This window comes from Globicephala melas, chromosome 17 (genome assembly GCF_963455315.2).
Source record: "Globicephala melas chromosome 17, mGloMel1.2, whole genome shotgun sequence".
NCBI lineage: Eukaryota > Metazoa > Chordata > Mammalia > Artiodactyla > Delphinidae > Globicephala > Globicephala melas.
This window is the reverse complement of record NC_083330.1, coordinates 78,551,239-78,574,202: the sequence shown is the minus strand read 5'-3', so window position 1 is coordinate 78,574,202 and position 22,964 is coordinate 78,551,239. Positions and strand designations below refer to the sequence as shown.

At 60.2% G+C, this 22,964-nt stretch overlaps 1 protein-coding gene and 1 long non-coding RNA gene across 2 annotated transcripts; one reads left to right on the top strand and one right to left on the bottom strand.

Moving 5' to 3' along the window:
* Positions 1-16,466: 16,466 nt before the first annotated feature.
* On the bottom strand, positions 16,467-18,200 carry LOC132593739 (uncharacterized). The gene is made up of 3 exons (XR_009559534.1): positions 18,085-18,200; positions 17,806-17,878; positions 16,467-16,583 (listed from the first exon to the last, which is right to left on the bottom strand). It is a non-coding gene; the product is annotated as an uncharacterized lncRNA (long non-coding RNA).
* A 3,029-nt stretch (positions 18,201-21,229) lies between these two features.
* On the top strand, positions 21,230-22,612 carry LY6D (lymphocyte antigen 6 family member D). Its single transcript, XM_030875955.2, has 3 exons — positions 21,230-21,281; positions 22,063-22,161; positions 22,377-22,612. Exons 1-3 carry the CDS (start codon positions 21,230-21,232, stop codon positions 22,610-22,612), a joined length of 387 nt encoding a protein of 128 aa, XP_030731815.1.
* Positions 22,613-22,964: the final 352 nt, after the last annotated feature.

The window sequence follows — 22,964 nt, the reverse complement described above, 5'->3', positions numbered from 1 at the left end:
AGAGCTGCGTAGCCACTTGATATGCAGCAGCAGCAGCAGCTGACTGAGACAATGTGGATCCACTAAGAAGAAAAGAAAGAGAATGGGTCAGACACAACATTTCATCAAGATACAGGAGCTAATACGATTCCAAAACTGATTAAAGATATCATCCCACAGGTTTAAGAAATCCTTAAGGAACTGAAGCAGGATCAAGAAAAATCATACCCACGCACATCACAGTACAACTGCTGAACACCAAGGATAAAGAGAAAATCTTAAGAGCAGCCAGAGAAAATAGCCACCACACTTAAAGGGGCAACATCAAGACTAACAACTGAGTTCCAAAAGAGAAAATAATCAGTGAAAGACAGGAGACAATGGAATGACATCGTCAAACCACTGGCAGAAAATAACTAACAATCTAGAAGTTAATACAAAGCACAAATATCCTTCAAAATTCAAAGGTAACAGGGACTTCCCTGGTGGTCCAGTGGCTAAGACTGCGCTTCCAATGCAGGGGGTGCAGGTTCAATCCCTGGTGGTGTAACTAAGATGCCACACGCCTCGCAGCACAGCCAGAAAAAAACAAAAAACAAAAAAACCCTAAATAAATAAATAAAAAGAAAGATCAAAGGTAACAAATTCAGAGAAAAAAAATCTCAGAGAACTTACCCCCAGCGAACCACACTCAAAAAAATTATAAGAGGTAGAAGAAAAATGATCTCAAACATAAGCACAGAAATGCACAGAAAGAAGGGAAGAAAAGGGTGAATGTGAGACAATGTAAATGAATATCATTATCTGAAGCAATAACAACGAGGTCTTGGGGTTTCACTACATAGGGTTAAAGAATTACATAGCATATTTAACCCAACGATATCTATAGTGTAAAGAGTTGCCTGCGACAGGAGTGGCACAGGTGGCAGCGAGATACACGGAGCCAGAGGCGGTAAACATGGAAATGGACAACCGTGGCTACGTTCCAAAAAAACTTTACTTATGGCAGGCGAAACCTGAATTTCATATATTTCACAAAAGTTGCTTCCCCCCGCTCCCCCCACCCCCACCGTTTAAGCGTACAAAAGATGTTCTCGGCTCCCAGGTGCAACTAAAAACAAGCAGCCGGACTGCTCTCAGGCTGCAGTCGGCCAACCACTGCATCAGGGAACCACTAACACCTAGAATCGCCATCGAGCGGAGCCCACGGAGCGGTCACAGAGACCCCCGCCAAGAGATCTCTTTTTCTTTGAAAAAATAGTAAAACTGATAAATCCCTAGAAAGAATGATTATGACTAAGAGAAGACACAAATTATCAATATCAGGAATGAAAAGGATGACATATCTACAGGTCCTATAACCATTAAAAAGATATGGAAAGAGATACCATCTAGGGCTAAGCAAAGAGTTCTTAGAGTTGATACCAAAAGCACAATCCATGAAAAGAAAAGTTGATAAAGTGGCTTCATCAAAATTAAAACCTTATGCCCTGCTGAAGACTGATAAGAAGACGAAAAGACAGACTACAGACTGGGGGAAATATTTGCAAGGCACGTATCCAGCAAAGTGTCATCTAAAATTCTAAGGAACTCTCAAAACTCAACAATTAAAAAGAAGAAAATCCGATTAGAAAATGGGCCAGGGGACTTCCCTGGTGGTCCAGTGGTAAGGAATCCGCCTTCCAATGCAGGGGATGCGGGTTCGATCCCTAGTCAGGGAATTGAGATCCCACATGCCTCGGAGCAACTAAGCCTGCAGGCCGCAGCTACTGAGCTCGCGTGCCTCAACTAGAGAGAAGCCTGTGCACCGCAGTGAAAGATCCTGCATGCCTCTACGAAGATCCCGTGTGCCACCACTAAGACCTGATGCAGCCAAAAACATAAAATAAATAAATAAATAAAATATTAAAAAAAGAAAGAAAATGGGTCAGAACGTACGAACAGACATTTCACCAATAAGCAGAGGTAGGTGGCAAATACGCACATGGAAAGATTTTCACCAGCATTAGCCTTTATGAAAACGCAAATTAAAGTCACAATGAGATATCACTGTACACCTATCAAAGTACTAAAGTAAAGATAGTGACCTCACCATATGCTGATGAGGAGGCATAGCAACAGGGCCATCCACACATCGCTGGTGAGAGTGTGCAGTTACATCACCACAGGGGCAAACAGCGCGACAGCTTTTCATAAAACTCAGCACGCAACTACCATATGACCTAGCGATTGCACTCTTGAGTGTGTATTCCAGAGAAATGAAGATGTATGTTCACAAGAAAACCCCGTGGATAAACGTGTATAGCAGCTTCATTTAAAAGTGCCCAAAACTGGAAACAACCGAGATGTCCTTCAATGGGCAAGTGGTTAAACCAGCTGTGGTCCATCCATGTCATGGAATATTTCTCAGCAATAAAAAGCAACAAAGTATTGAAACAGGCAACAACCTGGATGAATCTGAAGGGAATTGTGCTGAGTGAGAAAAGCAACCAGTCTCCCCCCTACCTACTACGGGGATCCATCTGCATAATGACGCAGGCTTTCTCAAACCATCCAGAAGCCCAGGACCTCTTATGGGGAAGCCTCTTGGTAGAATCCCCTGAGGGTGAGAAGGCAGCCGAGTCTATGCAGCCGGTGATCAATAAACGAATGAACAGTGTGTGGCGAGCTGTTGTCCTAAGCTCGGTCTGCACAGATCCACCCAGTGAGAAGGGCACTCACACCTTCTCCATCCTACAGGTGACAAAATGAAGGCTCAGTTGAACACGTTTCAAGCTTGCCACGGGGTAAAGCCCCAAGGCAAGCCAAGTGAGAGACCTTCCTCCTCTTTGGGACACTTTATGGAAGGAAATTGGTTAGATCAGCCCTGATCCATGGGCTCTGATGGCTCCCCACTGGGACGTTTCTTATCTTGTTAGGTCTTTGGGAAGCATATGCAGGGCTTCGGAAGCAGCGGCAGAACGCACAAGGGCTGGGATGCAAAGCTCTGTGGCAAGGCTGCCTCCCCACAAACTGTCAGCGCCTCTGGCCGGCAAATAGTGAAAGACGGGGCTGTGCTCGCCCCGCAGGGTCACCGGGACGAGTGGAACTAGAGAGACATGTTTGATTTGCCAGCGAAAGAGCCGCTGATGCAGCGGTAGCGGTAGCGTTGGCTTGTGTGGAGCTGGGGATGTGGGAAGCGGGAGGAAGGTTCTGTGACCACGGCGGCAGGTTCCCCACCTGCCAGCACTGCCCTTCCCCCGGGGCTGCTTCCACGCCCGTAGCCGCCCGCCCGCAGCTGCCTAGTGCGTGAAGCGTTGCCCCGTGTGATAGAGGAACCGATTTTACGTTGTTTAATTTGAATTTAGATAGTCATACTCGGCTCCAGGTGATGTCAGAACACGATCCGTCGTAATAGATCTTGAATGTCTATGTCTTGCTGTTCCTTGTATTTTTAAAACTGAATCAAGAAAATACATTCCTCACGTCCTAACAGTTGCAACAGCGAGTTAAGTGCTCTATGTGCTCTATGTGATCTCAGCAGCCTCAGTGTGGTCTGGGGGGCGCACCTGGCTCAGCTTCCACTTGGGAAGGTTTCTGCGGACTCAGCAGCCCAGGGAGATCCAGCCGCAGTTTCCAGGACCCTCGGCCGTGGGCAGGTCTACTGTCCAGGTGTTTGCAGCCTCCCTGGGAGCCCCACAACCCCTGAGATAATCGTTAGCATCATGGCCGTAGCTGCTGGCGGTTGATCAGCTGTGTGCCAGGTGCCGAAGGCACTAAGTTCCAGGCCTCCCAGGAGCAGCCCTGAGACGAGGGCTGGAGAGCAGGTGGCTTATTCCGGAGGTGAAGGCTCATCTCCAGGGGAGACGGGGAAGGGAGGCCACCAACCAGCTGCCACTGCAGATGGCCCCCTGGGGCTCTCTGACGCCCATGTAGAACCCTCACCTCAGAATCGTCCCACCTGGGCGAGGAAGCGCGGGTACCGTCTCCCAGTTGTCAGTGCTGGGGCCTCAGGGACTGAGGGGGGTATCGATTCCCTACCTTGCTGGGGGGAAATGGGATCCAGGCCAGGAAGTGCAGCGCCGGTGCTGGGAACGGGGCACAGGCGCGGCCAGGCCTACGGCGGTCTCTGGTAGGTGCCTTCCAGGGTTGGCCATGCGGGGGCTCATGGTAAAGCCGAGAGTGAAGCAGGCGGCTTGCCTAAGCTCTCGCTGCTGGAGGCCAGAGGCTACAGTCAGGTGTCTGAACTACCGGCCCGCCGCCCCCGCCTGAGGACCTCCCAGAAAGGTCTTCTCCGCTCCCTGGGACTGTGGCAAGCGTGTGCAGAGACCATTCCCTTCACTCTTCTCACGCCCAGGGCCCCCTTCCAATCCAGCCAAGGCCAGCGTGAGCCAGTGCTGGACACAGCGCCCAGCACGAGGAGGTACATAAGTGTCTGTGGATGAGTGAATAAATGAAAAGATCAGTGCGTAGGGGCCTCACTGTCTCCAGCTCGCCCAGTCCTCCCCTACCTGTCTCCCGTTTGCAGACTGAGGACATCTGCCAGGGTCCTGGGGGCCAAGATGCCAAGGCCCAGCCTGCCCACTGGCCAGGCCTCTGCAGCAGAACCAGCAAGGTGGTGCTGCCCTCGGGGCGTTCCAGCCTCCAGGAGGCCAGCTGACTTCCCCAGGCCCCGCACGGTCCTGCAGGAGCCACCTGCCCTACAGCGACACAGGTCCTCCAGGTGGCAGGCTCCAAGCTGGGCACTGCAGGCACGGGAAGGCAGAGGGGACCCAGTGGTGGTATAAACAGCGTGGCCTGGGTCCCTGCCCGCAGACCAGCAACCCGGCTTTTACCTCACCAACCAAGAGGGCACCTGAACTTTGGGGATCGAGAACCTCAGGGCAGCATTGGGGACACAAGGTTCTCCTTCAAAACCATCCCTGCTGGCATCCTCCAAGCTGGGGAAAGATGGGCGGCAATCCTGTGCCCACTCAGCCACTTCAGTGTCTGTTCAAGACCCTTCCCCACCTGGCAAGGGGCACGAACTCGAGGTCTGAACCTGGCAGAGAAAGCTCCACTGCCCCGAGCAAGCGTGGCCTCCACTGTCCCCTGCTTCCTCGTCCGGGTGGGAAGTGTGGCCCTGGAGCCACCCTGCTCCAGCCCCTACCGGTGGCCTCGCTCTCTGGAGCCCTAGGAGGGTAACAGGAGCAGACAGAGCTCTCCACAGCGCAGGGAGGGGGAGGGGGTGTGCTCTGGGCCAGGCCCAAGTTGCCCATTCGAGGCATCTTCCAGTCCTGGGCTGGAGCGAGGTTTGAAAGAGCCCTGAGGGGCGCGTGGTCTCGGCTATGGGAGGGGGTTGCTAACCTAAAACAGTATAACAGTCAGTTATTTTACCAGCAAAATGTGTTTGTTCTGGAATAGCAAAGGATTGCAATTTGGGATTTGCAAAGAATGCAACTGTGGTGAACTATATGCATGTCTGGTAAAGCAAAGAAGAGGAGACTCTTTTGCAGAGGAGAAGGGGAGTTGGGAGGGGCTGTTATAAACAGAGTCCATTGGAGGAAACTGGGAGTTGACGGAGTGGTAGCTTTTCATCGGCTGGGCTGTTGTTGGGCAGGGAGAAAAATCTTCCTTCCTCCTGCTGGTCTTGGTGTCACTTCTTGCCAGAGATGCAAGGTAGGTCTCTTCCTGTTGGGATCTGTATTGACCTTGAGGGGTAGGTGCATGAGATCGCCCTCTTCTGGCATCCCAACTCCATTTTAGTGACTTTCCCTTTATTAATATTCACAGGGTGCTGGTGGTGAAATGGGCTCAGGTCCACACCTACCCTCTGTGCCCAGCTTCTGGCAGCAAGGCTGCCCGCCACACTCCCACTTTGCCAGCAGAGGGTGCTAGAGGGAGATGGACACTGGAGGGCAGGAGCTGTGCCTGTGACACGGCTGTCCCTTGGCACCGCATTAAACAGGATAATGGCTCTGCCCAGGGTGTGCCGAAGTTTCCATGACGTTTTGCTGGAACAGAACCCAAGGGCACCATCTCAGAGAGGGAGCCTCTCCCATGCAGACATCCCCTGAGACGGTGTACCTGTTCACCTTGGCCCCTGCTCTGGCTGGTGAGCTCCTATTCACCCTTCCTGGCCCATCTCTAGTGCCCCTCACTGGGGAGCTGGCAGTGCCCCCCCCCACTCTGTGGCTCAGCCCCAACCTGCAAGGAGGGCGTGCCGGGCTGTCCCAGGTGAGCCCTGCTGGCCGCTGGCTGCGGGGACTCCCTTGTTTATCCAGTTTCCCACCTTCTCGCTCCTGGAGAACACCAGCTGCCCATGATCAGGAGCACGGGCGTCCCTGCATCCTGGCTCCTTGCTGCCCAGACCAGCCCAAAGAGGAGCAGCCCTCGCACCTGGGGACCCAGAGTGAATTATCCCCATCCTCCACGTCTCTCTCTGTCCCTCCTCTGAAGGAGCCAGGGAGGCTCAAGGAGGGGCTAGCTGGGACACTCCCGGGCCAGGTGGACACTCAGAGACCCCCACCCCGAGACTGGGGCCCTTCAGGATGGGTAGGGAGGTGCTGGTGTTCTCCCTGCTGCAGGGAGACAGAAGGCTGCAGTGCGGGGGTAGGGGCCAGGCTCTGCGTGAGCGGGAAGGGAAGGAAGAGGGGAGACTGGCCGAGGGCAGGTGTCAGAGCAACTCAGGACACCGAGCTTTCTACTCAGGACACTCAGAGTCCCACCAGCCTGAGCTCTCTGGTGGCCGCTTAAGCCCTTTCTGAGGCGCCCTGTGCCCATGAGCACAGCAGCCTTTCTGTCCTTCCCCAACACTCTGGGCTTGGGTCCTAAGACTAGAACAGCATCCATTCCTTATGGCCAGGAGTAAGGCTCAGCATGTGACCAAAGCCCAGGCTCAGAGTGTGACCAGGGCCAGGGCTCAGAGTGGGACCAGGTCCAGGGCTCAGAGTATGACGAGGGTCAGGGCTCAGAGTGTGATCAGGGTCAGGGCTCAGAGTATGACCAGGGCCAGGGCTCAGAGTGGGACCAGGGTCAGGGCTCAGAGTATGACCAGGGCCAGGGCTCAGAGTGGGACCAGGGCCAGGGCTCAGTGTGTGACCAGGCTCAGGGCTCAGAGTGGGACCAGGCTCAGGGCTCTGGAGCCCCCTTGGTGAAATAGGCATAGGAACACCCCTTTTCCAGACCTGCCTGACAGCGTGGGGCCTGAGTTCACATCCTGGGTCCCCACCACTCTGTCCCCAGCACAGGGCGGGAGGAAGGGTCAGACGCAGGGAGGGGAGGGAGGAAGGGGGAGGCAGGAACAGGACTCAGCCTCTTGTTCACGTGGCGGTCCTGGGTTCATAACTGGGGTCAAGGACTTTTCCCAGAGGGGGGGATGGAGGTCCTCTGGGCAGGTGTCCAGTCCAGGGCCTCACTGGGATCTTAGTTTCCTCGCCTGCCCTGCACACGTGTGGGGCAGGGAGCTCCATGTCTCCTCTCCGCCGCTCTGGGGAGTGGAGGCCAATGCCAGGCTGAGGAGGCCATGTGCTAACTGTGACCTGGGCTGGGAGCCTGGGCCTTAATTGGAGAACGTCCAGCTTGTAAAAGAGTGAGTTTCAAATGCCTGGTTAGTTCAATGAGGGCCCCCCCCGCCCCCAACCCCTGGGCAGGCTGGTACTTGGGACGCATTTCTCTGCCCATCCCCAGGCCAGGGCAGCCTCTGCCCTCCTGCCCTCCTCGTGCGGAGGATCCCCCCCTTCCCTGAGAGCATCTCTGCAGATAGCTGGGCCCTCTCAGGCCCCTGCCCCACAGGACTGCAGAATCTTTGTTGCAAACGGCCCTTTGAGAGTCCTTATGTTCAGTATTTCCCACATTGCCCTATTAGGGGAAGAAAATCTCTTACAGATCCCCAGGGATATAGACCTCAGTCTGAGAAACGCGGTGCCCCCTGGGAGAAATCCAGCGGACTTTGCTTGTGGGAGGGTTTTGGGAACCCACCCCCTTGCCTATTGCTCTGCACTGGCTCCTCCTCTTCTTTCAAGCCCCGCCCCTCGTCGCCCCTACTTCAAATGCAGCCCACCTTCTCCAGGCTGCGCACAGGGCTCCGGTGTGTTACCCGACAGATCACTGAATGCGGGTCCCCCAACCCCTCACATTCAGCCCCTCGTCCCTGCACCCCAGGACCAAGGGGTTACGGAGTAGAAATCAGCAACGCCCGGGGCAGGGGGAGCCCAGAGCCCCAGGAGCTCTCTCCCTCCCACAGACTGTCTGCTGCACCCACAGACCCAAGGCCTGGCTTCCGCCTGCTGGCCTCTGAGCTGGGTCTAGGGCCGGCCCACTGCCTGGTGCTGCAAACAAAAGGCTCATGGCCCCAGTCTGGGCTCCATCGTGCCCTTCCCAGCCACATGCCCCTCGAAGCAAGATCAAAGAACTTCCTCAGGCCTGGGCTGAGGGCTGAGGTGGAGTCTGGAAAGTCACCCAGGCTTCACAGTCCAGTCCGTATCTCAGGACAGCTCCAGGCAAGGCTGGGCTTCAGGCCAGGGAAGCCAGGGGCTGCTGGGCAAGGCCTGGCTGCTGCCATGGCCCGTGGCCGCAGGAGGTCACCAAGCTCGGAGGGATGAAGGAGTGGACGGAGTCGAATGGAGTGAATGGTGTGGACGGTGTGGACGGAGTGGGTGGTGTGGATGGATGAATGGTGTGGACGGAGTGGGTGGTGTGGACGGTGTGGATGGAGGGGGTGGTGTGGACACCAGGATTGCTTGTTCAGTGTCCGTCCCGTCTCGGTATACAGATGTGCACAGTTTTAGGGGAAGTGATCAGAACTTTGTTTCCTTACCCACCCTTACCTTTTGGGGCCTGGGGTAAATGGAGAGCCAAAAGTATGACAGTTCTAAAAGAGGCTTTAAAAAGCTAAAATAAAATACCATCGAAACAAACTGGACGGGGACTTTCCTGGCGGTCCAGTGCTTAAGACTCTGTGCTTCCAATGCAGGGGGAGCAGTTTCAATCCCTGGTCGGGGAACTAAGATCCCACGTGCCACATGGCGCGGAAAAAACAAAAACCCAAACAAACAAACAAAATCTGGACCGTCTAGCGCGAGTCTAGGTTCCCGGCTCCGAGACCTGAGCTGCCCTGCTCTGCAAGGCTGGCCCTGCGTGCGTGTGGCCCCAGCCTGTGCGCCAGCTCCACCTCCCACCCCCACCAACAGCTGCCCTGTGCCACACCTGGGCCTGAGGATGAGCACCCAGAAGCTCAGCCCGTCCTCTGCGGGTGGGTGAAGCAGCGGTCCCCCCACAGGGGTCCTGGGAAAGGGTGCAGGCTCCAGGCGGGCGCCTCTAGGACACAGGCCAGGGCGGGGGTCTGACGGTGTTCTAGACAGAGGTGATTCTGCCGGGGAGGGGAAGGTGGAGAGAGGGCCGTGGGCACAGGCCAGGCTTGGGCGAGGGAGGGCCTGGAGGTATGTGTGGGTCCACCCTGGAGGCGGATGTGAGGGCAGAGTTACTCAGAGAGCCCTGCGGCCCAGTCAGAGGTGCATCCGGAAGGGTGGCTATAGTTACTGGGGAGGGGCCGGTAGCCGCCAGGAGAGAGGCTGCGCCCTGGGAGGGGATGGAGTAGAGACACCAGGAGATGTGAGCTCCCACCCCAAGACACTAAGTGGGGGCAGCCCCGTGCGAGTAGGCCATTTGCTGCATCCCCCAGGGCACCCTTGTCACCCACAGTCCCTCAAGCCTGGCCTGGAGGCCTGATGGGCAGCAGAGCAGCTCCCAGTGGGACGCCACTGGCTCCGCTTGTCCCTGGTCAGTTGGGCGCACACACCAGCACCCGAGGAGCTCACTGGAAATGCAGGCTCCGGTCCCACCCGGGGCTCCAGGTCAGAAGCAGCGTCTCGCCAGAGCCCAGGTGATCCGTGTGCATCTGTGCGACGGATTGGCAGGCCCGGCCAGAGCCAGCTTTCAGCCTGTGGCCCCTCAGTTTCCCCATTAAAATGCCTGCCTGCCGGCCCTGGCCCAAGAGAGAGGCCCAGAGGAGATGGCTATGCCTACTCAGAAGAGCTCTGGGGGAGCCGTGTCCCCCCAGACCCCAGGGCAGAGCTGTGACCCCCAGACCAGACCTCAGGGCAGGGCCCTGTCCTTAAGACTCCCAGAGCGGGTCCCCATGCCCGTGCTGCCTGCCTTCTTCCCAGCCCAACATGGGGCCTCACGATCACTGCAGAGACAGGGAGGCCGAAGGCTCAGCACAGAGGGACAGGCAGAGAGAGGATTAGCAGACCTTCTGAGAGCCCCTGGGGCCCCTGGGGGGCAGGGCAAGGGGAGGCCCGGGAGGCATGAGTCAGGCTGGCCTGGCTGGCCCAAGCTCACCTCTAGCTAAATCCCTAGGTCTGCCTGACCAGGAAGCCGGCCGTATAAAGGCCCCCGGTGTCGGCTGTGGGGGACACAGGCGGTGTCCTGTGTTCCCAGTCCTAGCTGGCAGATGCCCCATGATGAGGCCACTCCTGGTGTTTCTGCTTCCGGCTGTGCTGTGCACTGACCTGGGTAAGGGATGCTGACCTGGGTGGGAGGTGCCGGGTAGGGCTGGCTGCGGTCTGAGGGTCTGCGGCATCAGCCTGATGGGGGGCTGCAGGGATTGGGGGGAGAGGCCCTCGTGGCTGCTCCCTGACCAGCCAGACACGGAGACCTTGGTGTCCCTTTGGGCACAGTTTCTGGCATATCTGCCTCCTGTGGGGCGAAGGACCCTGGCGAGCGGTCCGAGGCGGCAGAGCTCTGGGCCAGGCAGGGGGACCTTGGTTCCAGTGAGGGTAACCAATTGTCCTGCTTTCCTGGGATTTCTGGGAGGTGGGACTGTGGTGCTAAAACTAGGGAAAGGAATCGGTCACCCCCCTTCAGTCCCAGTTCTGCCCCTACCTGATGACCTGGTTTTATGACCTTGAACACCAGCGCCTGATGCTTTTAAGGTCACCGGAAATGGGGCCTGAGGAGTGGGTGGTACAGCCCGTGATTATCAGCTGAATAATTATCATCCGGGGATAATTAGCCCCATCTGTGGCTTCCCTTGAGGGTGGCTGGGGGATGAGGGTTGAGGTGGAGCCGCCAGCTGTCAGGGAAGGCCCGGGGGTGGGGGGGGGCGGGGGGTAGAGGGCAGAGGGGAAGGAGCCACCTTGGGGATCAGTCCCAGATTGGGGGGGCTGGAAAGATAGGTGGAGGGGACTTTGGGGCAAGGGTGTGAGGCTGGTTCCGTGGACCGGGCAGTGGGCAGGGTCGCTTCTCAAAAGAGAGCCTGGTGCAGAGGTGAGTAGTGGGAAGAGAGAGCCGGTGCTGGGGAGGCGCCCCACCGCCTGTGCCCCGGGTCCAGCTGTGGGAGCAGGGCAAGGGGCAGGCGGGCTTGGGACGCCTCTGTCCTCCAGGGCTCAGCGCTCCTGGGAGGCTGACACCGGGATAGCACAGGGACCTAAGGAGCATTAACCCATTCATGCTCAGCACGGCCCAAGGACGTAGGGACTATCTGGACCCCTGTGGGGGAAACTGAGGCACAATAAGGTTCTTGGTCAAGGGAAGCTAGGAGTCTCTCCCCACCCCACCAGCGCCCAGGACTTAGTTGCACACAGAGGATTAGGAGCGGCCGGGGGTCACCCTGAGACACAGAGGCCTATTCTTCTTGGGGAGTTCCAGAAGCCTGACCTGGGAGGTACGGCCTCCGAGCCCGGGGCGGGGGCTCTGGAGGTCTGAGCTTGACCTCCTGCTTGCCTGTGGTCTAGCCACAAGCGCCCCAACCCTCCCCATAGGCGGAAATAGATTTGACATCAGTTGACCCATGTGGGCAAGGACACCCCACGGGGCACCCCGCCCGGGTCCCCCACAGCCCCCTACCCCGAGCCCTGGCAGAGAGGCGCCCTTTCCTACAGCGCAGCCCACGTAAGGGGCTCCTCGCTTTTCCACCTGCCCACTCGCCCTGTCACAGCTCCTGGGTCCTCGCAGCCTGGTCCCCGCCGGCCTGGCCTCCGCCAGGCTGCACCTTCTGCCCGAGGGTTCTTTCCCCAGATGACAAGTAAAAATCTGTTCATCTGTCCAGGCCCAGCTCCAGGGCCACCCACTCCAGGGAGCCTTCCCAGACGGCCCCCACCCGCTGTTAAGACCGTGGTCCCTCTCGGCCAAGTGCCCACAGAGTGTCTGTTGCACACTCCGCGCCAGCACACTCGGGGTTACGCGCTGCACCTCGGGCGGCCACCCTTGGACGGCCTTTGGGGCCTCCAGGACAGGAGCCTTGTCCCGGTCTCCCTGTCGGTGGGACCTAGGGCCGGCTGCTCAGCATTCAGGGGTGAGCCAGGACCGGCCCTTTTGCTGCAGACTCCCCATCGATCGGCCTGGGGTGGGGTGCACCAGCAGGCCCCAGGCATTGAGGGGCAAGGCCTTTCCTTCCTGTTAGTAAACAACACTTAACACCTACTGTGTGTAGGCAGCAGTCCTGAGCCTGGAGCCCCATCCTGTAGGTAAGGACACTGCGGCCCAGAGAGGGACGGGGCAGTGAGGAAGAGGACCCAGGTCGTCTCTGTCCCGGGGGAGCCTGCAGACCTCCACCCACCGCTCTGCCCGCACTCCTGCTGCCAGACTGGCGCTCACACACACAGGGCCAGTGGAGCACAGCAGTCCCTGCCCCTCGGCCTGTCCCAGGGGACCAGGAAGAGGGGGCGCTCAGTCTAGCCCCAGGCCCGGGCCCCCAGGCTGCCCACCCCAGTGGCCGCCCGAGCCCCCAGCCCAGACTGACCACGGGTCTGCTTCCTTTCCTCCCAGCCCAGGCCCTGCAGTGCTGCGGCCTCGAGCCCTGCGAGCCTCTGGTGGAGTGCCCCGCCCAACAAGTACTGTGTGATTATGCGCCCTGGTAAGTACCCACGCCCCGCCCTGACGCCCTGCACCCCCTGCACGCCTGCACACCCCGCTGGCCTCTCCTCGGCCCACCCAGACCCTCGGGGGACACCACGCCCTCCAGCAGGAATCCCCGCAGTGGGGCCCACCCCGGGGCTGTAGGGGGCAGGGACTACCCATCCTTGTTTGTAATACTCACGTGTCCATACAAGGGTCGGTTAAGAGAAACTCCTTCAGCAGCCCAACAACACCGTCACAGCAAGGCCCCAGCATGGGCTTCCCTGTTTGAGTGAGTCCATGTAAAATACTTGGGAGGGAGGGAGCAGGCGGTCCATGGATTCTGCAAGATGTGGGCACGCAAGGAGGGTGATGGCTGGGACGCCTGGCCTCGGTCGGCAGCCCGGCGGGGGTGCATCTCCCGGGCTCCCCACCTCACATCATGGGTGGCAGGACCCCTGACCTGGGCACCTCGCACTGTGCTGGGACCCCGGCCTGCCCTGCCCAACCACACCCAGACCCTGCCTTCTCCAGGCTCCCCTCACACCCCTAGGGCAGGCCCCTCCTTCCTCCAATCTTCAGGTCTGAGCAGCCGCGAGCTGAACCGGGGCCCAAGCTCTCGAGTAGGGCCTGCTGGTGACAGTGACAGGCAGGGTCAGGGTCCCTCCAGCCGCCTCGCTCTCCCACCTTCCTGTCCACTGGTCAGCCAGAGCATTTATGCATCACAGACCCACGGGGCCTCCTTCCTTCCTGCCTCCGGGGCTCAGGGTGCTGAAATCGGAGAGGGACGGAGCCTCTGGAAGGCCACTGGCGCCCCTGCCAGCCCCTGCCAGGCGAAGTCAGACCTTTCCCATGGTACCCTGGTTGCCCACGGGTGGGGGGGGCATCGGTACTGGGAGGTGGCCCTACCTCCCCCAGAGGCGACCCCGCAGGGTGCTGAGAGAGAAGGAATAGAGCTGCAGGGCTGCTCTGAGCTGTCTGAGGCGTGGGGTCTGGTGAGTTTGCTCGTCCTCGGTCTTGGGGGCCCCGCTGTGCCTTGGAGGGGCAGGCGGCGCTTTATGGGGCGGTCCTCAGCAAGGCACATGCTCAGGTGGGGACGCAGCACTTCCCTCTTCTCTAGGGAGCCAACTTCTGTCCCGAACACCCTGGGCCAGCGAGGCAGAAACACGCTTTCAGCAGATCCCACGCTGGGGGCTGACACGGCGCCCCCCGGGTAGCCCCTCGGGGCCTCAGTGTACCCCGGCAGGGGTGCTCAGCTCTGTGCCCACCCCTGCCCACCCTACATCCCCGATCAGGGCACGCCAGGCGCCCGGAGCTCTGAGTCTCCGCCCAGGGCCCAAGGCCCCCGGCTCTCCAGAGGTTTTGCTCCTCCACACGTCTGCCCAGGGCCCTTCCTCAGGAGCCCGTCTACCTGCCCCAGAGGGAGGAAGGCCCTTCCTGTTCCCGGCAGCCACCTCTCTGGCCCCAGAGCCTGTGTGCCCAGCCACTGTTGGTCCCTGCTCCTGTGACAGGGCAGTGGTGGCCGTTCCGTCGGGGAGCACAGCAGTCCCGAGAAGTGCAGGGCAGCAGAGGTTTCAAGCCAGTGGGAGGGGGCCTGCCCTCCTGTGGGACTCCTGCCCGCTGTCTGCACCTTGGGCTATGTCTGGGGGACAAGATAGGCTGAGGGTGCCCTGCCTTGCAATAAGGGTGTCAGGATTCCCTTGGGGGCCCTCCCAGCCCCCAGCACAGCCAGGCCCAGAGGCCCAGGAAGAGGTGTTTATGGGGCACGTATGGGGCAGCCATCCCAGTAGCAAAGGTGGAGCTCAGGGTTGGACCCCTCCACCCAGCCTTAGAAGCTTGGGGCTTCTTCTCTTAAGGAAAGTGGAAATTTCCTTTCTTGCCTCTCTTCTCTGACCAACCTTCCCTCTGGGGCAGGCCCCACCCCTACAAGTCCCAACGGAGAGCCACGTTGGACGCCACATGACGACTCATGGCCACCTCCTCCAAGAGCTTCTGTGTTCAGAAGTAGGGGTGGGGCAAGGGGGCTGTTTCCAGATGAAGGCACTCACTCTCCCTCACTACAGATGAGCAAACTGAGGCACGAAGAGCCTTCCGGACCCTTTCCCGGCCCCCCAGCTCCTGGTGGGGGAGTGGTGGTCTGCACCCAAGCCTGAGTTCTCTCTATGCCCACCTACAGGTGCCCCCCAGTCATTAAATCAACAGACACTCAGAGGTCACGTGGACACAGACACCACGGTGACACAGCAGACCTGGGGGCCGTAGCCCGCAAACCGACAAGCAAAGGTGGGCCCGCAAGTTCTGACGGGGACTCGGGAGGAGGTCGGGTGCTGCAGGGCTCACTGGCCTCTCAGAGGGCGAGGTTGTGGCTGTGATCCTGACCACAGGCGGGCAGCCGGACGGCAGGTGCAAAGGCCCGGAGGTAGGGAAGGGCTGGAGGGACTTCAAGAGGACCCCCGGCGGGAAGACTGAGGGTGGGCACCTGACGTGCCAGCAGAGCAGGGCTCTCGGGGAGCGGGGCAGGGAGGCTGGCTCTGACCCTGGAGCCCCCGCTTCTGCTGCTGGTTTAGGGAGGAGCATATAGGGGGCGCGGGGGTGGGGCCGTCTGTGGAAGGCTCAGGCTTCGACCTGTTATTTCTGAAATCCCTGAGGGAGGGTGGGGTGGGAGTGCAGGGAGGCAGCTGGAGCTCAGAGGGCTTGGGAGCAGGGGTGACTCTGCAGTCTTCTGGGCTAGAAGCCCAGACCGCCAGCCAGCAGGGGTCCTGGAGCACCAGGCCCTCCGTGTGCCCTGGGCTTCGCAGTCAGAGCTGCTTCCTCTGTTCTGGGCACATCCCTGGGGGCTCCTGGGCCTCTGTGAGTCACCTTTCCTCCAGCCAGGGAGGCTGCCCCTGCTCCCTTCTTACATAACATCCAAAGTTATGACGGCACAAACCCTCTGATCCCCTGAGCCCCTGGGATTGTAGTCATGAGCTCCTGGCAGGCCCAGACTGGGACCCACCTCCCTGCCCCAGGGCTGTACCCACACCCAGAGAGGGCTGCAACAATATGCAAACTCCTGGACCAGGACTGGTGCCAGAGCCGGGTCCCCGAGGCCACCAAGCTGAGCAGAAAGCGTTGCAGCTGGGCTGTTCCAGACCCCAAGCTCAACAGCCGCCTGAAGCCTGGAGGAGCAGACGCCCGGCCCCGTGAGGACAGAGTGCCGCTAGCTCCCAGGCCACGTGGCTGCTGCCGACGCCGCCCTGCTGGCTCCCATCGCCCTGTGCCTGGGAACCGTGTCTGCAAAATGCAGGGTCTGCAGAGAGGCTGTCCACGTCTGAAATCGGGGTCTCACTGCAGACTGAAGACTTCCCCGACACATAGTCCCAATTCCAGACTTTCATCAGCTGTTTCCAAAAATCCTTTTTGTTAAATTCTAGGTTGTCCTGGCCATATTTTAGTGGGGCTTAAAGAGTGGCAGCACCCAAAAAGGGGTCATTTCCTGTTCCCAAGGGGCAGGGGACAAAGTGACAGGGGTGGAGGGTTGCCAAGGAAAGGAATTTCCACTGCCCTGTGTAAGAGGTACTAGTGCCAAAGACGGACAGATACGGAGCGCATGATTTATATTAGATATTTATTCCCCTCTTAAGGGTTAGGATCAGTGATGTCCTCCCAAAGCCCTTCTCCTCCCCAGTTAACATAATCTTAAATAAAAAGGGAGTGTCTGCATGTCAGGTGTTGCAAGTTCCAGAGCTGCCTGCCAACCACCTGCAGACCTAAGGCTCTCAGAGTCCCACCAGGTTTCACTCCGTGGTCTTTGAGAATTACTGTTTTCTCTTGTCAGGGGTAGGTGTGTGTATAAATGAGGAAGGGAAGAGGAGAGAGGAGAGAGGAGATAGAGAAACATCACTGTAATTATTTCCTAGAGGACATGCAAGTGGAATGAGTAGATGGGTAGATGGTGGATTGTTGAATGGATGGATGGACAGATGGATAGATTGATAGGCGGATGGAAGATGGATGAATGCATGGATAAAAGGAAGGGTGGATACATGGATGGATAGGTAGATGAGTGGATATACAGATGGGGAGGGTGGATGGATGGATAATGGATGGGTGGATGGACACATGGATAGATGGAAGGATGGCTGCATGCGTGCAAGATGGATAGATGAGCGGATGGGTGGGTAGGTGTTGGGAGCAAGTGAGGACAGAGAAGTGAGGGTGGAAAGTGAGAAGGGTCCCGTGGTCACTACCCCAGAACCTATACCCATGCCTTCATGGAAGGACGCAGCTCACACCTGAGGGCTTCGCCCTCATCACCCAGATCCCCAAGTCCCAGTGTCCTCTCAGGGACACAGCCAGAGAAGCTGACGGTCAGGGCCCATGTGGGGCTCCGTGGAGAGGTGCCCAGTGCTGCCCTAGGAGCTGCTGTGAGCAGGGCTCCCGTGAGGCCTCTCTCAGGGGGATTGGCCTCTCTTGGCCCTAGGGCTCCTGCCCAGCCACTCCTGGCAGCAGGCTGTGCTTCCAGGCAGGAAAGGGCTGCCCATGGGCAGCAGGCTGTGCCTCCAGGCAGGGAAGCGCTGCCCATGTAGCTACTCCCTGGATTCTCGGTCTGGCAGAGCGGGAAAGAGGGGCCCCGCATGTGTGAGAGGCCAGCGCAGAGGGGCAGAGCCGGCCTTGGACCCCAGCCCCCAGCCCAGCCCAAGGATATTAACTGCACCCAGAAGCCTCGCCCAGCGATGGGGAGAAGGTGTCTCTGGAGCAGGGCAGCTGGTGGCCAGGGCCCCAGGGGATGATCTAGGATGGATGGGGCCACGGCAGGCCCTGGGCAGTTGGTGAGAGAGACCTACATCTAGGCCCGCGGCCCTGGGTGTAAGGGCAACTCTCCTGCACCAGGAAGGATGAGTGGAGAGGCCACGGTGAGGGTCAGAGCCCCATGCTGGGGGGCCAGGCCCAGCTCTGGCTCCCACTCACTGACTGGGTGACCCTGGGCAAGGCCCTGCCCTCTGTATGTCAGCTGAGGGAGGCCCCGTATGCTGCAGGTGTGTGACTTACAGGAACAGAGCAGGCCCAAGGGAGACCCTGCATCACTCCGCTGCCTGACTCAGGGGAAGTCACCTCACTCCAGCTGGGGAAGGAGAAAGAGACAGAAAGGGAGCATGACCCCCAAGGCCATGCACGGCCCCTGAGCCAGACCCTGGCTGCCTTGCCGGGATGCCCTTCCCCACTCCACCCCGGGGAGAGCCCCCCTGGGTCCCTCGGCCTCCCTGATAATCATGCTCATGCGGGGTACACACAGAGCATCACGTGTCCACCCCCTCGACGTCTCCCCACCTAGTCAGGGGGCCCTGAAGCCTGGATCCTGTCTCTCCTCGTTCAGTCTCCGTTGCACCCTCTGTGCCTGGTACGTGCTGAGTCCTTCTAAAACTCTGTTGAAGGAATGAAGGAGGGGGTGAATGGGGTGCCTCGAGGTGGAGGGAGGTTTGGGGGTATAGCCGGGGCCGGGGCTGCCCTTATGGTGACCTGAGCTGAAGAAGCCTGTCCCGGCCCGAGGTTTGGAGGGCAGGCCTGGGGGCCTTTTGGAAGGCCTGGGGTGCCTGCTGTGCCACGCTGGGCCAGGCGCTTCCCTCTCTGGGCCACACTCCTGCTCTGTGTAACCCCAGTGGCCCTGCCCCTCTCCCATGCCCCACACTCCTGCTCTGTGTAACCCCAGTGGCCCTGCCCCTCTCCCATGCCCAGGCTGAGACGAGGGGGAGCAGGCAGGAAGGCAAGGTGCAGGGAGAGGGCCCGGGCAGGAGAACCTCAGCTGCAGGCAGAGGCCTGGGCTTGTCCTGGCGTCTGGCTTCCTGGCCAGCTGAGTTCAGGGAGCAGGCAGGGCTGGGGGTGGGTGTAGGGGGTAGTATTCCCTCCAAGGCCTCTCCTGGGCGTCACGCCTGCTGGTACAATCAGGTCTAGGGACCCAGGCTGATAGGAGGGCTTGGGTTCTGGAAAGCAGCTGCTCTCTCCAGCATGTGAGGGCGGAGGGAAGGAGGGGTCAGTGGTGACAGAAACAAGCCAGTCTCTGCCCCACTCCCGGATGACCTGGTGCCAGCCCGGCCCTCTCTGGCCCTTATTTCCTCACCGGTGAAAGGGGTTGGTAGGGGACGAGCTTCAGGGCTCCTCTCTCCCCTGAACCCGGCCTCTAAGACCGTGGTGGCCAGAGCACTGCCTGCAGGAAGCCCTCCCCGACTGCACCGTCCTGGTAACTCCCAGTTCTCTGAGAGCCCCAGTCATGGAATCACCCACTTTCTCCCACAAGTAAAGTGTATCTGGGGTTGATGTTTCTGCTAGGAAGCCCCAGGAGAGGCAGCTCGCGTCCTCGTGGGCAGCCCTGCTGGGGCAAAGGCCTCCTTCCCACAGAACAGGACCAGCTGCCGCCTCTGCTCCAGTGTCTAGCCCTGCCACCAGGGCACACAGCCACGTAAAAGCCTGAGGTGCGTCACGGAGGTGGATCGGGGGTACAGGGCCCCCTCCAGCCCCACATGCAGGGAGCCCGCTGCCCAACTCCCTCACGCCCAGACCTCCACTCCCAGCCGGCCCGACATCCCTGGATCCTGCAGCACCACCGGGCCCGACAGGAAATCCAATCCCCCAGACCTATTTTTCCAGCAGCTTCCATGACCCTTGGCCCAAGTAGTCACCACTCCCCACCTGCCATCTGCCACCCCTCGCTAGTTGCCACCCTGTCACTGAGCCCTGTGCCCTGCTTCCCAGGGCCTCCTGGGCACCCTCCTTCCACTCCGAGGGAGGCCTCGGAGCTCAGGGTGACTTTCTCTCTCTGGATCAGGGCCCAGGGACCCCCACGTCACCTGCCTTGTCAATCCAGACCCCAGCTGCCTTAAACAAGCCCCAGGGACCAGCCAGTAGGACCCGCAGCCTTTGCGGGCTCAGGCGGCTGATGCGGGGCTGCCTCGGGGGCTCCTGCCTGCCCCCCCCCGTGCCCCCCAGGATCCTGGAAGGCACCGCAGCACCACCCCTCCACCATCATGCAGGTCTTGCAGGTCCAGTGACTGCTTCAGGGTGGGCACACCTCTTTGGACCCCCAGCATCACGATATGCACCCCTGACTCGGCAGGGAGGAGGTGAGGCCCAGCTCAGAAGCCAGCTTGCCCGGGGGCCTGCCAGGAGGAAAGGCCAGGGGTCTGTAGCCCAGACCTGACCGTCCTGAGCCTCTGCTCCGAAGAGCCTTAGGCTGGCCCAGATCCCCACAGCAGGCGCTGCCCCACCAGACCCTCAGGGGGATGTCCACCGGCAGGTTCGGCTGCTGGCAGCGGCCCAGGGCCGACCTCCATCGGTGCCCCGGCCCCACTCAGCGTCATCACAGCCTGCCTCTGCGGGTCCCACCCGCACCTCCTAGCAGGGTCTGCCGGGCACATTGGAGAAGTAGTGGGGTCCCAGGGCCAGCAAGCAGACAGGGAAACCTGTGGGGAGAGGGACAAGGGAAGGGGGAGCCTACGCGCAGAGGCCCGAGTCCTTCCTGTGAGCAGTGCTGGAGGGGGAAGGTGCGGCGGGATCTGCCCGGCAGCCCCCAGCCGAACCCCGCACCGGGCAGGGCCCTAGGCCTGGCCTGGAAGAGCACACTGCCTTTCAGGACCAAAGCAGACACGGAGAGCAATTGTCACAAGGCAGGACACAGGCAGCTGCTGGAGGAGGGCCGGGCTGGAACGTGGTGGAGGGAGCACTTGGCGAGGAGGGGGCCTGGGCCTGGAAAGATGGGAGGCAGGGGCGGTGGAGACGACGGGGGGTTGAGTCTTTGCCTCCACACCACCCCCTCCCCAGCATCCAGCCCCTGCCCCTCCTGCGAAGCCCCAGGCCCCGCTGGACTTCACATCCCTCACCCAGTTGGTGCTCACCTCTCCGCAGGCACATCTGGCATCCACGTCCCTGCCCCGAGGGCTTCTCTTTCCCCTTCTCCCGAGGTCCAGACATCTTAGTGAACACTTCACTTCCCTAGGGTCTTTTCCCCAGGACCCCTGGGGGTCAACCTAGCAACCCAGAGCCCCCGGGAGCCCAAGAAGGCAGGGCCTGAACCTCCTCCTGCACCACGCCCCTCGGCCCCGAGCACAGCACTGGGCACCCCCAGGGCAACCACACAGGCTTGGGACTCTGTGACCTTATCTGAGGGTGGAAGTCAGAGACAAAGCGGAAGGTCAAAGACAAAGTAACCAGAGCTGGGCAGAGGACAGAGAAGAGGCAGGCTGCAGAGCCAGCTGAGGCCTCTGTCCACAGCCCAGAGAAGGGCAGGCGGTGGGGGGTGGTGGGGGGTGGTGGTGGAGCGCGGGCAGAGATCCCTCCAGCTGGCAGGGCAGGGGTGTGCCTCGCTGGAGGGCGTGGGCCAGGCCGGAAGGGGCAGGTCCCCGCCCCTCCCTCCCACCAGCACCGGTCCCAGCTATAAGGCCTCCGGAGAGGAGGGGCTCCCACTGCCCCGGGAACACCCGAGATGAAGACAGCCCTGCTGTTCCTTGTTGCCTTGGCTGTGGCTTCTGGGCCAGGTGAGGGGCTGGCTGGGGGCTGGGGGCAGTGGGGAGCCGGACCCTGGAAGCCTGGAGTTGCTCACCTCTAGGCACGGAGAAGCTTGGCGTTGTGAAGCCTAGAACAAAGTGAACCCCGCATCTTAATTTTGTGGGATCACAGACTTAACAATATTTCAGAATCAGAAAATCAACCCCAAGAATCAGATGTTCTGAGAGGGAGCGATGCTGGGAGTTGTCTTCAGATCTGGGGAAAGACAGATACTCAGGGTTCAGCCCCGATCCCCCTCTCCAGGGCCCAGGGCCCTCCTGGGTCACCCTTCCCCCTCCCCCCCGCAGGCTCAGCATGGCCAACCTGACAGCCTCCGGGACCCCAACGCAGCCTCAGGTCCTCACCGTGGGCTCCCCACCAGGAGACAGCCCCCAGGGTGGGGACTGCAGCCAGGTCCTGTGAGCCACTATTAGCAAATCCCAGAGCCTCTGATGCCCCTGGGGAAGGGTCTTCAGTGCGCCCCATACTGGCCACCTCCTCACTGGTCCTCTAGGGATGCCCGGCACTGGACAGCTCCTCCAGGTGGGCTGCCAGGGCCCCAGCAGACAGGGACTGTCACCTCCTGCCTCCTGAGGCTGTGTGCAAGACCTAAACCCTGGCGGGGCCCAGGGGCCTCAGAGGCGACTGGCCTAGGGCAGGGGTGACAGAGGGCTCTGTCCAGGAGTCTTTTCTGTCAGTAAACCCAGGCATCCCTGTCTCCCTGGGAGGTCTCCCTGGGGCCTGCTGAAACCCCTACACCCTCGCCCCCAGCCCAGGCTCTCCAGTGTCACGTATGCACAAGCTCCACCAACTGTGAGAAACCTCAGAGCTGCTCAGTCAACTCCAGCTTCTGCAAGACGGTGACCAAGGGTGAGCGATCTGGGGGAGGGGAAAGGGGCCCCTGCAGGACTCTCCAGGGCTCTGTCCCGGTGCCCCAGGGCTTGGAGGATCATCCCTGGGGAGGATGGTGGGAGTGATCTCGGTGACTGACCGGTCACGGTGGCGATGGAAGCTGGGAACTGGTACTTGGGAGGCCCTGGGGGTCGGAGGCGGTGCCTGGCCTGACCTCGCCCGCCTGTCCCCAGTGGAGCCCCTATCTGGGAACCTGGTGGAGAAGGACTGCGCGGAGTCGTGCACGCCCACGCACAACCTGCAGGGCCAAGTCAGCAGAGGGGCCTCGGCCACCCTGTGCTGCACGGGCGACCTGTGCAACGAGAGTCTGCAGAGCGCTGCGCCCGCCCGCGCCCTGCTCACCAGCGCCCCCCTCGGCCTGGCGCTGGCCCTGGGCCTCCACGCCCTCACCTGGGCCGCCAGCCTGTGACCCTCGGGACCGGGGCCCCACCCCCTCCTCTCCCTGGCCAGGATGGGGGCTCAGACACCCTGGCTGGGGGCTCCCCTGGAAGGTCTAGGGCAGGGCGGTGGTGCGGCACGAAGAGCTGCTGGCTTGGAGCCGCCCCTCCCCCAGCACAAGAGGACGCCCCTCCCTGAGCAGCGAGGGGAGGAGGGGGGACAGGAGGCATTCGGCTCCCTTCAGGCTTCATATTCGTTCTGTTTGGTTTCCGTTTATTTTTCTACCCAAAGCCCTGCACCGGAATAAATGGTTGCAAACCAGCGTGGTCATGTCTGTGCTAGTTCCGGGAGTAGAGGAGGTGGGGAGGAGCCATCCACACACA

Bases quoted from the DNA above. Each gene is read 5' to 3' on its own strand.
- LY6D (XM_030875955.2), top strand. From the start codon at position 21,230: ATGAAGACAGCCCTGCTGTTCCTTGTTGCCTTGGCTGTGGCTTCTGGG. The intron at 21,282-22,062 runs GTGAGGGGCTGG...CCTCGCCCCCAG, and splicing joins GGCTGTGGCTTCTGGGCCAG to CCCAGGCTCTCCAGTGTCAC. The intron at 22,162-22,376 runs GTGAGCGATCTG...GCCTGTCCCCAG, and splicing joins CTGCAAGACGGTGACCAAGG to TGGAGCCCCTATCTGGGAAC.